Genomic DNA, 13,829 nt, shown 5'->3' with positions numbered 1-13,829 from the left:
TCATAATTAAAGCTCACATTTTAATACCTCAAGAAACCTAAAGGAAAGCATATAATATTTTAAAAATTTTTATTGAGGGAAGTATTTCCCTAAAAATCTATGAGATTAACATCTTTTAAAAATGCAGCAATCAAGACTTTTACTAATATTTCTATCACATTGTTGTGTACAACTTATAAGCATACTCCTTTTGTGTTTTACCAAGTTCTGGTTTTAGGTTGTGAACTTGTTGGCAGGGGCAGTATTGAGTTAAATTTTCTGATTTGCAACCCATTCATTTTGAGAATAAACCAACAATGATAACAATGCTCTCTCAATTAAAATCTGCAGTATTTCTGCTCTCTTGCAGTTCATAATTAAAGCTCACATTTTAATACCTCAAGAAACCTAAAGGAAAGCATATAATATTTTTAAAAATTTTATTGAGGGAAGTATTTCCCTAAAAATCTATGAGATTAACATCTTTTAAAAATGCAGCAATCAAGACTTTTACTAATATTTCTATCACATTGTTGTGTACAACTTATAAGCATACTCCTTTTGTGTTTTACCAAGTTCTGGTTTTAGGTTGTGAACTTGTTGGCAGGGGCAGTATTGAGTTAAATTTTCTGATTTGCAACTCATTCATTTTGAGAATAAACCAACAATGATAACAATGCTCTCTCAATTAAAATCTGCAGTATTTCTGCTCTCTTGCAAGGAGAGCTCTTCCATGCACCATTTTGTGTTTATCCCCTTTGAAAACAATGTGGTGTCTAGAGAGGCTGGGAACTGCAAGACACTAAGTCTCAGGAGCACAGATGGAACTGTAAACAGGAAACCAGTAGGGAGTTAATTGTGTGGCATCTGGCACTGGGGTCTAGCAGAGGCAAACAAGCCATCTTACCACTGTCTTTTGACAAGATAGGGTTGTGTCCTGAAGATCAAGGTAGAAAAGTGGAGCCCCTCATTTTTATGCCCTCTACAAATGATTCATTGTTAGTAGCTACTAATGGCAGAAGGGACCTCAATTACTCAGTGCATCTAGGACAGAAATAAAATGTACCATCCCCAGATGCCACAAAACATGAGAATTTTCCTACTGTTACATCAAAATGGGGGTATATATTAAATGTTCTCTGGTTTTCTAGGTTTTTTCTTTTCTTTTGGTGCCTTTGCTATCCCAGACTGTCATCTTAATAGAAGACCATTACTGCTAACTATCTCTCTTCCTGAGTATCATTCCTGGTTCACATGGGGGTCACTTTGCCTGAAGAGAAGACTGATTTCTCCTAGGAGAAGTTTCAAAGAAACAGCATCCTCATTCATCACAAAAACAAAGACTGAAATAAAAAATCTGCTGATGTGTTTAGGGGAGAGAGAGACCAACTGTGGTTGGGAAATTGGGAAATTGGAATCAGAATAGTCTTGGCACCCTAGTTAACATGTAGGAAAGTACAGATTTCTGAAAATAGGACTTGGGAATTCTCATGGGACTGTTTCAAGCCAAAGTGTTTTCTGACAAGTGAGCATGGCTGTCTTGAGAGCTACATGTAGTGTCAGGGAAGGGAAGCTGGGAATTGGGAGATGTGAAATTTGCTGGTTCAAACTATCTGCTCCATATATCAACCATTGTTCAGAATGAGAGAAGCTACTGACTAAGCAGTCTTTCTTTGGTCCTGAAGTTTGATTGATTGGTTGATCAAGTTGGAAGCAAAAATTTGCTGCCGGTATGGAAAAAGGCAAATCTGAGATCCCAAACAAGGTTTTGTTTAGAACCCTAAAAGGTACTAAACTATAGAATAAAAATTTTTTCCTACTTATTTTTCAACTAGTGGAAAAAAACTTATTTAAGAACCATAGATTTAGATTTTAACCCCAGTATTATCATCTAATTGTATAATTGTGAAAATGTGATGTAACACTCCTGGGCTTTCTTGTATTAAAGTAAGATGGATTAAATCAATATTGGGGCCCTTCCAATTATAAAACGTAATCATTCTAGTTTTTACATCATATTCACTACAGTATTTGGCTGTTAGAAAATACAGATTAAATTAAAATTATATCCCCTCATTTAGTACACCAAGCTACCACTCCCAGATACCTAAGACACCATCATTTGGGTAACAATAATTTTTTCCTAACAATTAGGTAAATAAATGTTTGTTGAGTAGGTGAAAAATAAATTTCTAACTTCAGCAACGTAATAGCTAAGTGCTTATGAGTTGAAAATGAAAACAAGGGCAGATGAATAGCTCTTTGCCTTTGGCATTTGTGACTTGCTAGGTTGGCACCCTGAGCATATCCTGGGTAAACGTGAATCAGGAGTGACTGATTAGTACCTTCTATGGCAAATGGCTTTCCCACAGTTAGAAGTTTGCAGTCAGCATCTATTGACACTTCATAATCCAGAAGGGCTTTGTCCATGATGAAGGCGTCTAGTTTCTCTGGATCATTCCTATATTTAAGACCAAGTGAAGAAAAGTGAAAATGATTCATTAATGGGCATGAAGCGCGAAGGCTGACAGCTGGCTTTTGTTTAGGGCACAGAAACCTGGTCACTAAGGGCAGCACAAGCTAGCTAGGTGCAGTCACAGCTTTGCTGGCATCTCACTGACCTTGAGAGTACAGACCTGGGGGAAAAAGGCACTCTTTTAAGAGAGAAAGACATCTTCCCAATGGGTTTATCTACCAGTTCCTTTCATTACTTCTAAATCCAACAACAAAGCCATAGCAACTCTGAATTAAGAGAGAGGTACATAGAGAAGATTCGTTTCTCTTATATTACCAGAGTGACTTCTTTGCCTTAGGCATTGTGTTTGTTGTTCTCCATACATTTTATCACTCATACTAAGTGTGACATAACAGATGAGGAAATTGAGGCTCAGAGAGTTGAAGCAACTTGATCCAAATGACATAGCTGGTAAGTGTATATACTCATTAATTAGTATATTAAAATTTTTCTTTCTGTCATGATCATGTTTTTCAGAGATCAGCTATCATTTCATATTTAGATATTAAGGGAATACATTTAAGAGATCTAATACCCTTGGGGAAGAGGAAGTTGTGGTCACTTTATAGACCATAGGCTAGTATTCAATAAATGGAAGAGAAAGCTTATGTGATCTTATTTATTTATTTGATCTGATTTATTAATGTATCTACAGAGATTCATGTTTCACTCCTATCCCAGCAGGCAGGTCAAGCAAGAATAATTTAATGTAGGTATCCCTGGCTGTGTTAGGGAATCAACAATGGGCTGGACTCAAGCTTCCATCAGATGCCTTGGGCATCCTTCATGAAGGTCTTCCCATTTTTTGAACACAGGTGCAGAAATGGTCCAGAGTAAAGATATGTCTCATCACAGGCTGAACTCCCACTTACAAAGAGGGTAAGGGAAGAATTCTAAAGGGAACTCTCTAAGGTGTGTGCAGTGATTTCTTTGTTTTCAGACACATCAAATCCTTTTTGGAAAGATGTAGGGCAACATCCATTTAAGAGAGGCTTTTCTACCCTCAGCATTGTCCAAAAAGCTTTGCAAAGAGAACAGCTCTTCTTTATTCCGTCTGGGCTCAGTCCTTCCTGAGCCCGTCTGGGCTCAGTCCTTCTCCTAGAGCCATGAATGAGGCTGTTCAAATTTATGCAGAGGTATGGCCCTTATAAAAAACCTTTCCTATGCTTGCCTTATGGAATACTATTCAGGGCTGCTCTGACTCAGTGTACCCAAATTGCAATTATTTGTTTCCCAAGTAAATACTATTTCCTTTGACCTCTGCATTAATCTTTTTTTTTTTAGTTAACTGATTTAAGTTATAATGAGGAATATGTTTAACTTCAACCCAAAGGAAAGCACCCCTCAGCTCCACAGCAGTGGGAACCTTCAGGAAGGGGTGGGAATGTGAATTGTCTGCTAGGAGATAATGATGAGGAATCTTAATGAAATCCTGGCAATAAAATAAAACTTGAGCTAAAAGATGTTTTTCCAATCAATTTGACTGCCACAGTAGCAGAACGGACCTTGGGAGCTGCAGAGCAAGAAATTATCATTTGCCAATATTCCACAAATATTTGTGGTAGCAACATGACAATGGAAAAGAATTGAGATTAAATTCATTCTTTTGAACCAGTTATTCCTGAGTGTCAGTGTCATTGAGTGAACCAGTGTCACCGAGTGAAGCAGTGTCACCATTATCCTTAAATAACTACTCCTGATTTGGGACTGCAAAGTGGAGTTTGCTGTGATAGATTTCTATTGCATAGGAAGGCAAGAAGCAATCAGCTCCCAGACTCCCATGGGACCCTGAGTTACTGATGAGGAAGTGGCTGGGTGTGATCCAGTTATAAGCAGCTTCTACACTGACTGAATCACTGTTATAGTTGACAGGGCTTCTAGTTGTTTCTTCCACTATAGAATCATGCTCTGTCTTTTTGAGCATTCATTTAAAAAAGCATTTCACATGCCACAAAAAGCCATATACTAGAAAACTAAAACAGTTTTTTAAATGAATGCATTTTAATAGGGACTAATTTATTGGAAAACTGTCACCTTGGAGATCAGGGCCCTGAGAGCGTAGGACAAAGCCCAGGGGAATCTTGACGGAAGAGGGTAAGGACAGGTTTAACAAATAGAAACCTGTCTTGTACAGGTGACTCCAGGAGATGTGCCCTGCAGGTCAGAGCTCTGGGATATTGGGGGGTAACCTGAGGACTGTGGTTGCTTGGAATGGTGGCTGAGAACATAGGTAGTGACTAGTGCAGAAATGTAGAGAGAAGGCCCAGAGAGAATAAGAGACCATTAACGATACATTGTTTATATTCCAATTTCACCTCAATCAGTGAATCACCAGGGGAGCTCATTAAAATACAGATTCTGATGCAGTAGGTTTGGGGTGGGGTCCGAGATTCTGCATTTCTAACAAGCTACCAGACACTAACTGAAATGTGGATGCTGTTAGGACATGAACCATTCTTTGAACCTCAAGGACCTGCTCTTCTATTATGGTTCCTAGACTATCCTAAAGCAGTAGTTAGATTCCAGAGAACGGGTTCTAGTCCTGACTGCTAGCTGTGTTATCATGGAAAATCTACTTCTTTTGGGCCTTCTCCTTCTGTGCCCCCTTTTCTAATGATTTCTTCTTTCCAGGCTAGCGTGGGGCCAGCTCTGGGAATGGGGCCTTCTCAGGTACAGCTTACAAAACAAATGAATGCCCTGAGTGGAGTGGAGCTGCTGGGGCCTGCAGTGATGGCTCATCTCATCCTTTCCAGGCTACCAGCACAGCCCATTACTACCTAGCTGGGAGCCATTGCTATCTCCCTGACATCTTATTTTCTCTCTCAACCATGAACATGCCTAAAGGAGAGAATACAGAAGATCTGAGAGGCAAAAGAGCTCTAAATTCTGTGTCAGAGAGGGACTCTGATGTTTTGGTGTTCTTGCAAAATTAAAAGTCCCATTTCATAGTACGTAAACATCATGTATACTTTTGCAAATCCGCGGGCACAAGGCTTTCTCTCTAAGCTCTGGTGAAAAGTCCATAAAATTGTTTAAGGGGCTTATTACTAGAGCTCTTGAGAAACTGACAGCCCTTGTGTCCCATGAAATGATTTATTTTTTTCCCTTCTTTCTTAAGAAAGAATTTAAGATGGCAGGTCCTGCTGTTTATGGGGAAGATTATTGCAGCTGATTAGGGAGAAACCAGTTACCTAGTGCTGCACAATTCTAGGGATTGGAGGTTTGCATGTGGTTATTTTCCTAACCCCACTGGGCAGGAGGGAGAGGACTGCTCACGCTCATGCACTGGTACTTATCAGGAACCATTCATTCCCTTTTCCCAGGCAGACTAGACGAGCAGACCCAGCACTGTCCTCCTTTGCAGTCAGCTTCACTGAATTACAGGCTCTGGTAATCTGCCATGGCAATGTGATTGCTCTTGATTGCTTCTCATAAATTCTGATGAGAAGGGTGCAGGCATGGGAATCATTGCCTTCTATCTTATTTCCTTTCTACAGGAAGTCTCTAAGATAAATTCCATTTCCTTGTTGTAAGAGGAGGCATTCCATGGGCTTAGAGATTCCCTGTGAAAGAAAGGGTTGCTTTGGGACACTTTATCCTCTGGCCACATTCTCTGCATGTTTGATCATTTCAGCACCATTGTTTTCTCAAGTGATATCAAGCCAGCATTTGCTTCTCCCACCATCTGCTACACTAACGATCCCACTGTCTCTTTGAGCAAAACTACTGCCAACTTGAGACTATGCAGGTAGCTAGTAATCTAGGACACATAATTAAATGCACACTATTTCATACTGCCTCCTGGATCTCACACAGTGTGAGGTATTACTGAACACACAGTGGGTATATTTATCTGTCATTTTTAAAAACCAACAAACACTACATCAGTAGCTAAATGACTTCTTTTTCATTGAGCACTTTTCGGATCCAAGAGGTTGACACTCACTTCAGATACTCCACTCCATCGGGGGTGGCTGGCACATTGTATCTTCTCATATACTCATGCATCTCTGGGAAGCTTTGCCTCACATAATCTTCAGCACTGCTTTCTCGGACAGTTCCAAACCGGAAGCCTTGGGAGGGATGATGTAGCTAGGAGGGAGAAAAAGCAGTGGCTTTACTATAAATTATTCTTAGAATTGTTTTCAAAATCTTCCTTTTCCATCATTCTTTGGAACCTAATGATAATGTACAACTTTTATAACACACGCGGGCATAAACATGCACATAGAAATGTGCAAACATAGATACACGCTCTTTCACATCCCAGCTTTTACATCGGTAATTGTTCTATCTTCAGCAGCAAACAGATGAAAACAACAAACAAAATACACATAACAATTTTTTTGTTTGTTTCATATTGAGAACCTATTAGAATTCTTTAGAAGCTGTACAAATTGGTATGTAAAATCAGCCTCATTATTGTAAATTGTATATCAGACAAAGCATACAATTAAGATAATAAAGATTATGGTCCTCTTTGGTTAGAACTACACAAGGGCCAAGTTAAAACCTTGCACCCTAAGATTACAATGAACCTGACTCAATACTGTGAATACATACCTTTTATGTTTATCAGTCTTCATGCCGTATTACATTTTAAATTTGTTGAATTTATTTTTGGTACTATTAACTACACAAGGGCCAAGTTAAAACCTTGCACCCTAAGATTACAATGAACCTGACTCAATACCGTGAATACATACCTTTTATGTTTATCAGTCTTCATGCCGTATTACATTTTAAATTTGTTGAATTTATTTTTGGTACTATTATGAAATGCTCTCTTTCCTTTAAGTAACTGTATTATCCAATACTGAGTCGTGCTGCATGTTGGCTCAAAATGAAATGGTATGTAAGACAATTAGGAGCAACAGAGGGGAGGGGTAACAGGAGTAGACCCAGTAATGCTGATAGAGTTTGGATGTTATTATCCCCCCCAAACTCATGTGGAAATCTGATCCCCAATGTGGCAGAGTTGGGAGCTGTTTGAGTCATGGGGGTGGATCACTCATGAATGGATTAACGTTCTCCCTGGGGGAGGGGGTAGTGAGTGAGTTCTCACTGCGAGAGCTGGTTGTTTGAAAAGACCCTGGGGCACCTCCCCTCCCTCTCTTTTGCTTCTTCTCGCCATGTGATCTGCTTGTAGCTGCTGACTGCATGATGCTTTCTGCCATGAGTAGAAGCAGCCCGAGGCCCATGCCAGATGCAGCTGTCCCAGAATCATGAGCCAAATAAATCAATAAATTATTGTTCTTTATAAATTACCCAGTCTCGGTTATTCTGTTATAGCAACACAAAACTAACTAATACAAATGTCATAGGTCTCCAGGATGCAAGACCGCACAGTGAAGAAAAGTCTTGCATTGGGAGTCCTGCAGTGACTTTCCATCAGTGAGGATAATAAAGATACATCACATAAAACATTATTATTCAGTGAAAGTTGTAGCGAAGTGTTAATGTGGAATCTAAAACTTGAACTATTTAAAATATAAGAATGAACTGGGATTGGACACATTACTGTAGTCAGCAGTATTTTAGAAATTATACTTCTCCACAATTGGTACAGTAAAATCTTTGCACTTTTTTTTATTCTGCTTCATATTATTATATTTTAGATGATTAGTTCTGACCTGAAGCTCTGGGGACAGGAATCCATGGATGGGCTTCATGGGTTTATAAACCTCTTGAAATTGTAGGCAATATTTTACATAAATATGAGTTTGTAATTTTCTTCTATGAAGAAAGATAATACAGAGGTTTTTTTTTTAATAATTAGGTTTTCAAGTTGTTTACAACCCCCAAATGTTAAAAACTCAGTGAATATAATAACAAATAACTTATATTTGAATATGAATTAGTTTTGACACAAACTAGAGGTCTAACAACATGGTAATGGTTAAATAAACTATATGGCACATCCTTATAGAATGTTATGCAACGTATAAATCATGTTTGTGAAGTGTATTTAATAAAACAGGGCAAATGCTCATATGAAAAATGGGAAAGGCTTTTATATGGTATGATTAAAGTTAAATATGCCTATATTTATTTAAATACTATGATTTCCCATATATATCATATATGTACACACAAATGTTCATACATACTACAGAAAAAATATATCAAAATACTAGCAATGTTTGTCCTGTTGGTGATAAAATCACAGGTGTGTTTTTTTTATGCCTATATTTATTTAAATACTATGATTTCCCATATATATCATATATGTACACACAAATGTGCATACATACTACAGAAAAAATATATCAAAATACTAGCAATGTTTGTCCTGTTGGTGATAAAATCACAGGTGTGTTTTTTTAATTATAAATTGTCTACAGAAACACACATTATGTTTATAAGCAGAAAAAACTTTACTTTAAAATCAGCAAAATAAATCAGTAATTTATTTATTTATTCAACATTTATTGAAGGCCTGCTATATACAGTGGAGTCACAAAATACATACCTGCTATCATCGCCACCTGGTTGTTCATGATATATCTTTGGATACCCCACTGTTGAGTAGGTGAGATGACATACCTTTGTGTTTAATATAATTGCTTTATGTACTGAACAAATTCTAATGTTTTATGCCAGTATAACCTTAATGAAACATCAGCAATAATAACAACATTTATTAAATACTTATCAAATATGCCAAACATGGTACTTAGTCTTTACCTGAATTAACTTGTTTAATTTTCATAATACCTTCCTGATGAGGGCGGTATTATAACTTCCTATTAGTTCCTTTTAAAGATCAGTAAACTGAAGCTCAGAGAAGTAACTGCATGAGAACACATGGCTGGAAGCAATAGGGATTGGATTAGAACCCACGTCTATCTGATTTCAAAGCCCATGCTGTGATCTACCACCCCATCCTGCCTTCAGCTCATGGCAGGCAGTGAAGGGTTTATGGAATAAAGATGTTTATTAGAAGGAACCCACCAGCCTTTAAAAAATATTCTCGTTGAATCTTCAAAAGCCTGGCAATTCTCACAATAGCAATTTGCAGTTCTATGTCTTGAACAAGGCAAGTTTGTCCATCCTGTCTGTCCTACACCTATTCATTTTTTAAGACCTAGATCAAGACTTTCTACGTGAAGTCTTTGGGCTTTTCCTAGCTTCATCCTCCTACCTAGAACAATAACAACAAAAATAATTAAGTTCTTGTTTATCTGTGCTCATATAGCACCTTGTATTTACAAAATATGTAGTCTAGATATTTATTTAAGCAATCTTTCACACTTTCCATGCATTATCTCCTTTAATCCTCCCAAGAACCCAGAGATAGATATTTCTATTATCTTCCTTTTACATGGAGAGACTGAAGACTAAGAAGTTTGTTATTTGCCCAAAGTCAAAGGACTAGTAAATGTTGGACTTGAGATTCAAACTCAGACAATTTGCTCAAAGACCATTTGGCTTTTCACCACTGCTTCTGACACTACATCATACTGACTCCCTTGGTCTGGTTGTTACACAATTTCCTACTTATGTGCCAGGCAGTGAGCTGAGGTCTTTTTTAATCCTCACGATAATCCTACAAGACATATGTTATTTTCTTATTTTATGGATTAGGGCACCGAAGTTCAGATAGTTAAAGTAACAACCAAATTCTCACAACTAGCAATTTGCAAGATTAAGCCCATGCTATTTTCACTAAATTGCAGACAAAGTTTCATTCATCTGTGTATCTCAGTTACCTATCATGACCCTTGGCACCTGGCAAGTAGTCTATATCTGTTAATTCATTTTATCACTATTCTTCCATCCTCCTTCAGCCATTTAGCTTGTATTTATTCTTCTGCTCTCACTTCAGTCATCACTTCCCTAACTCCTTTCATAAGCCCGCATAGTACATATAACTTTTGTGTGTGTGTGTTGAACTTATCACAGCTGCAGTTTTAAATTGGTGTGATCATTTGACTCATGTCTAGACTCCCAGCTTCTACTCTGAACTGGAAACTCTATGTAAACAAGATTTGTGTATATTTTAATTCATCATTGTATTCCTAATGCCCTTTTTCATGTAGTAGCTCAGTAAAATGCTTGATGATTGATTAATTGATGACTACTATGTTTTGAACCCAGAAGGAGATGAGAGGTTTGTCATCCCACTTAGCACAAAAGGTACTAACAGTATAGCTTACAGCTCAAACTCTCTAAATGAACCTTCTCTTTAAGGTAATCATAAATTAAAATACTTTTGTCTCATATATAAAAAGAATTCCATCCAGAAGCCCATTTCTTCACACTATACTTTTATGGCCTATGACCCAATTCTAGGCAAACTCAGCTTTTCTGGGTCTCATTTTCTCTGCTGAGTGCATCAGTATATGATCCTTCGTAGGGCACTGGAAGGATCTGGGAACTAGCAGACTCAGGCTCAGAATTCCAGTGGAGGACTGGCCCTTTGTGATTTTCCGTTTTACAACTTTCTGCTGCCCTTTGCCCATCAGCTCCCAATCTGCCTCATGTGGCTATGTGAAAGCAATGGTTTTGAGGTTTTGAGAACAGAAAGTTCCTTCATGCATTAATAAATCACTAAACTCCAGGAGAAAAAGCATTTTGTGAGCCTGACAGGGACCCCAGTCTAACATGGAGAGTTTTACAAAACTGCCAGCCTCTGGTCCAAGCTACCATCATCCCTGCCTTCCACACACTCTCTTTCTTCCCCTCTGACCTACTCGGAGTAATCTTGGAACTCAAATCTGATTACGTCACTCACTTAACACCCATCAATGGCTCCCCATTGCTCTTGGGAGGAAGTCCAAACTCTTCAGCGTGATTTTAGCTCCGGAGCTGCCCGAGCAAGCAGTCCTCGGCATGCTTTCGCTCCTGCCTCCTCTCCGCTCTCATCTTCCCACTCTCCCCCGGCCTCCAAGCCTTACCAGTTCTCGCAGTTCTTCAACATATACTTTTTGCTTGATCAGAGTTCTTTCATATTCTCTTCACTGTGCCTGGGAGGATCTTTTTCTTCTTCCCTGCTTTTTTGTCTAACTAACGTCACTTCCTCAGGGCAACCTTCACTGACCTCTAGACTAGGTTAAGCCACCTGTGACACCCTCCCACTATACCTACAGTTTCACATAGCAGTGACAACACTTTGAATTACAGTTGTCCCTTGGTATCCATGGGGGATTGATTCCAAGAACCCTCACGGATACTAAAATCCATGGACGCTCAAGTTCCTGATAGAAAACGGTGCAGTATTTGCATATAAACTGCATACATCCTCCTGTATACTTTACATCATCTCTAGATTACTTACAATATTCAGTACAATGTTATATTGTACTGTTTAGGAAATAACGACAAGAAAAAGTTTGTGCATTTTCAGTACAGATGCAACCGTCCTTTTCTTCCCCTCAAATATTTTTGATCTGTGGTTGGTCGAATACATGGATGTGGGAACCATGAATACAGAGGGCTGACTATATTATTTCAATCTGCCTTCCTGCTAGATTATAAATTTCCACAAGGGTGTGGCCTGTGTCTGTCTCACTCATGTGGTCATAAGCCCTCAACAAGGTTAGCTGCTATTATTATTATTATCATTACTTTGTAACAAACATAGTGCTTGGCACATAATAGGAGCTTGATAAATATTGACTTAGTAAGCGAATCATCATTATTAACATGAAATTTTCTCAGGTACATTACAAATTTGATACTACTGGCACACCACATGTTGTCTTTCTTTCCCCTTTAAAATTAATTATTTTTGTCTAATTGTTACCTAATTCTTTCAAGACAACATATTCTTTTTCATTTCTGTGTGTGAGATTCTAATGGAAAATAACAACGAGCTACTCAGCGGTCACAGAATAATAGAATCAGAAAAGGGATCTAAGAAGCAATTGATGCAACCCAGTGGCAAGCATAGTTCATCCTGTGTGTAATTCAGACAGCCAGGGATGTCAGGAAGCCTGCATCAAGGAAGGAGGATAAAAGTATACAAAGAGCTAAAACATTTGAGCTGCATTGCAACCACCACCAGGAAGTCCCAGAGAGAGAAGCATTTCTTTAACTTTCAGCTAAATACTTTACCAGCTTTTTCAATTCTGTTTATGTTTGTGTCAACCTTTTCAGGCCTTGGGGAAATATATAAGGTTAAACTATCTATTTGTATGTGAATTGTTCAGTATTAATGGAATACTGAACTCTACCTAGAGCGCCTAGATGGAGAATAATCAGATAGACATTTCCCGGAAAGCAGAGAAGTGGCTCGAAACAAATGGAGGCAAATCTAGGAAATAATCAAGCTGCTAAGTCCAAGGCAGATGTGATGCTTTGGATGAAAAACAATCCTAATGTTCAGTATTTTCATTTAAGGTCTGTATCTGTCCCTATCTGAAACTAGTACTTAAATTATAAATGGAATGCAGTCACTGGACCTTGGACTTGATGGAAAGGGACATTCTTAACTTGCCTAATGGAATGGGATATACTAGGTACTGAGGCCATTGCTCCTGCCCATGGCATTTTTTTTTATCCACTCAAAAACCTATGGACTCTATAATACCAGGTGGTTCCAGGATTCCAAGGGGCCTTATAAGCTATCTACTCTAATCACCCACGAATGTCTGAATCCTTTATAGTAAGGCTAAATGTACCACCTAGGATTTCTTCAATGTGTAGATTCTGATTTATTAGGTCTAGGTTGGAGCCCAAGATTCTGCATCCACAAGCTCCTACTTGATGCTGATGCCATGGTTCATGGACCAGACTTTGAGTAGCAAGTCTTTATTTGTAATATCACTGTTAAGTTCCCATAAAGATTCTGCTTGAATGTCTCCAGTGACAAGGAAATCACTTCTCTGAGGCATATCTTCTGTATATGAAGGGCGACTTTGTTTGTATTACACTTGAATATGTAATAATAATAATGAAATGGCAGCTAATATTTTTGAATATTTATTATACGCTAATATACTGAGATCTAACAAGATTGCTACCTTTATTATTTATTATTACATATGAGGAGTTGAGATTCAGGGAGATTATATGTTTCGTATAAGACCAGCAGAAAGTGATAAAGTTGAGTTTCAATCTGACTCTTACTTGAAGCCCTTAATTTACACTTATCTAGCCTATGTTCTGCATTTATAGACTGGTATTATTTTCCAAGTTTTGATGAATTTTTAAATAATATATACTTATTTGTGCTGCAACTTCAAAATCATTTTGTTTATTACAGTTGTGGTCATATAATTTGTAGTGCAAACTAGAACACTTCTTTAAAAGGGGACAGTAGGGCCGGCCCCGTGGCGCACTTGGGAGAATGCAGCTCTGGGAGCGCAGCGGCACTCCCACTGCTGGTTCA

General features: G+C 38.3%; 1 protein-coding gene across 1 annotated transcript in view; it reads right to left on the bottom strand.

The window, feature by feature from the left end:
- The window catches only part of GRIN3A (glutamate receptor, ionotropic, N-methyl-D-aspartate 3A), a gene marked incomplete at its 5' end in the record, with an annotated part of 139,506 nt that overhangs the window by 62,720 nt on the left and 62,957 nt on the right, over positions 1-13,829 (bottom strand). The window contains 2 exons of the mRNA XM_008589100.1: positions 2,325-2,440; positions 6,441-6,586. Of these exons, the coding sequence (XP_008587322.1) occupies positions 2,325-2,440; positions 6,441-6,586 (262 nt within the window). The remainder of the gene's footprint in view (positions 1-2,324; positions 2,441-6,440; positions 6,587-13,829) is intronic.

The sequence above is a fragment of the Galeopterus variegatus genome, unplaced genomic scaffold (genome assembly GCF_000696425.1).
Source record: "Galeopterus variegatus unplaced genomic scaffold, G_variegatus-3.0.2 Scaffold5203, whole genome shotgun sequence".
Lineage (NCBI taxonomy): Eukaryota > Metazoa > Chordata > Mammalia > Dermoptera > Cynocephalidae > Galeopterus > Galeopterus variegatus.
The sequence above is the reverse complement of the archived record's forward strand: the minus strand, read 5'-3'. Positions and strand labels throughout refer to the sequence as shown.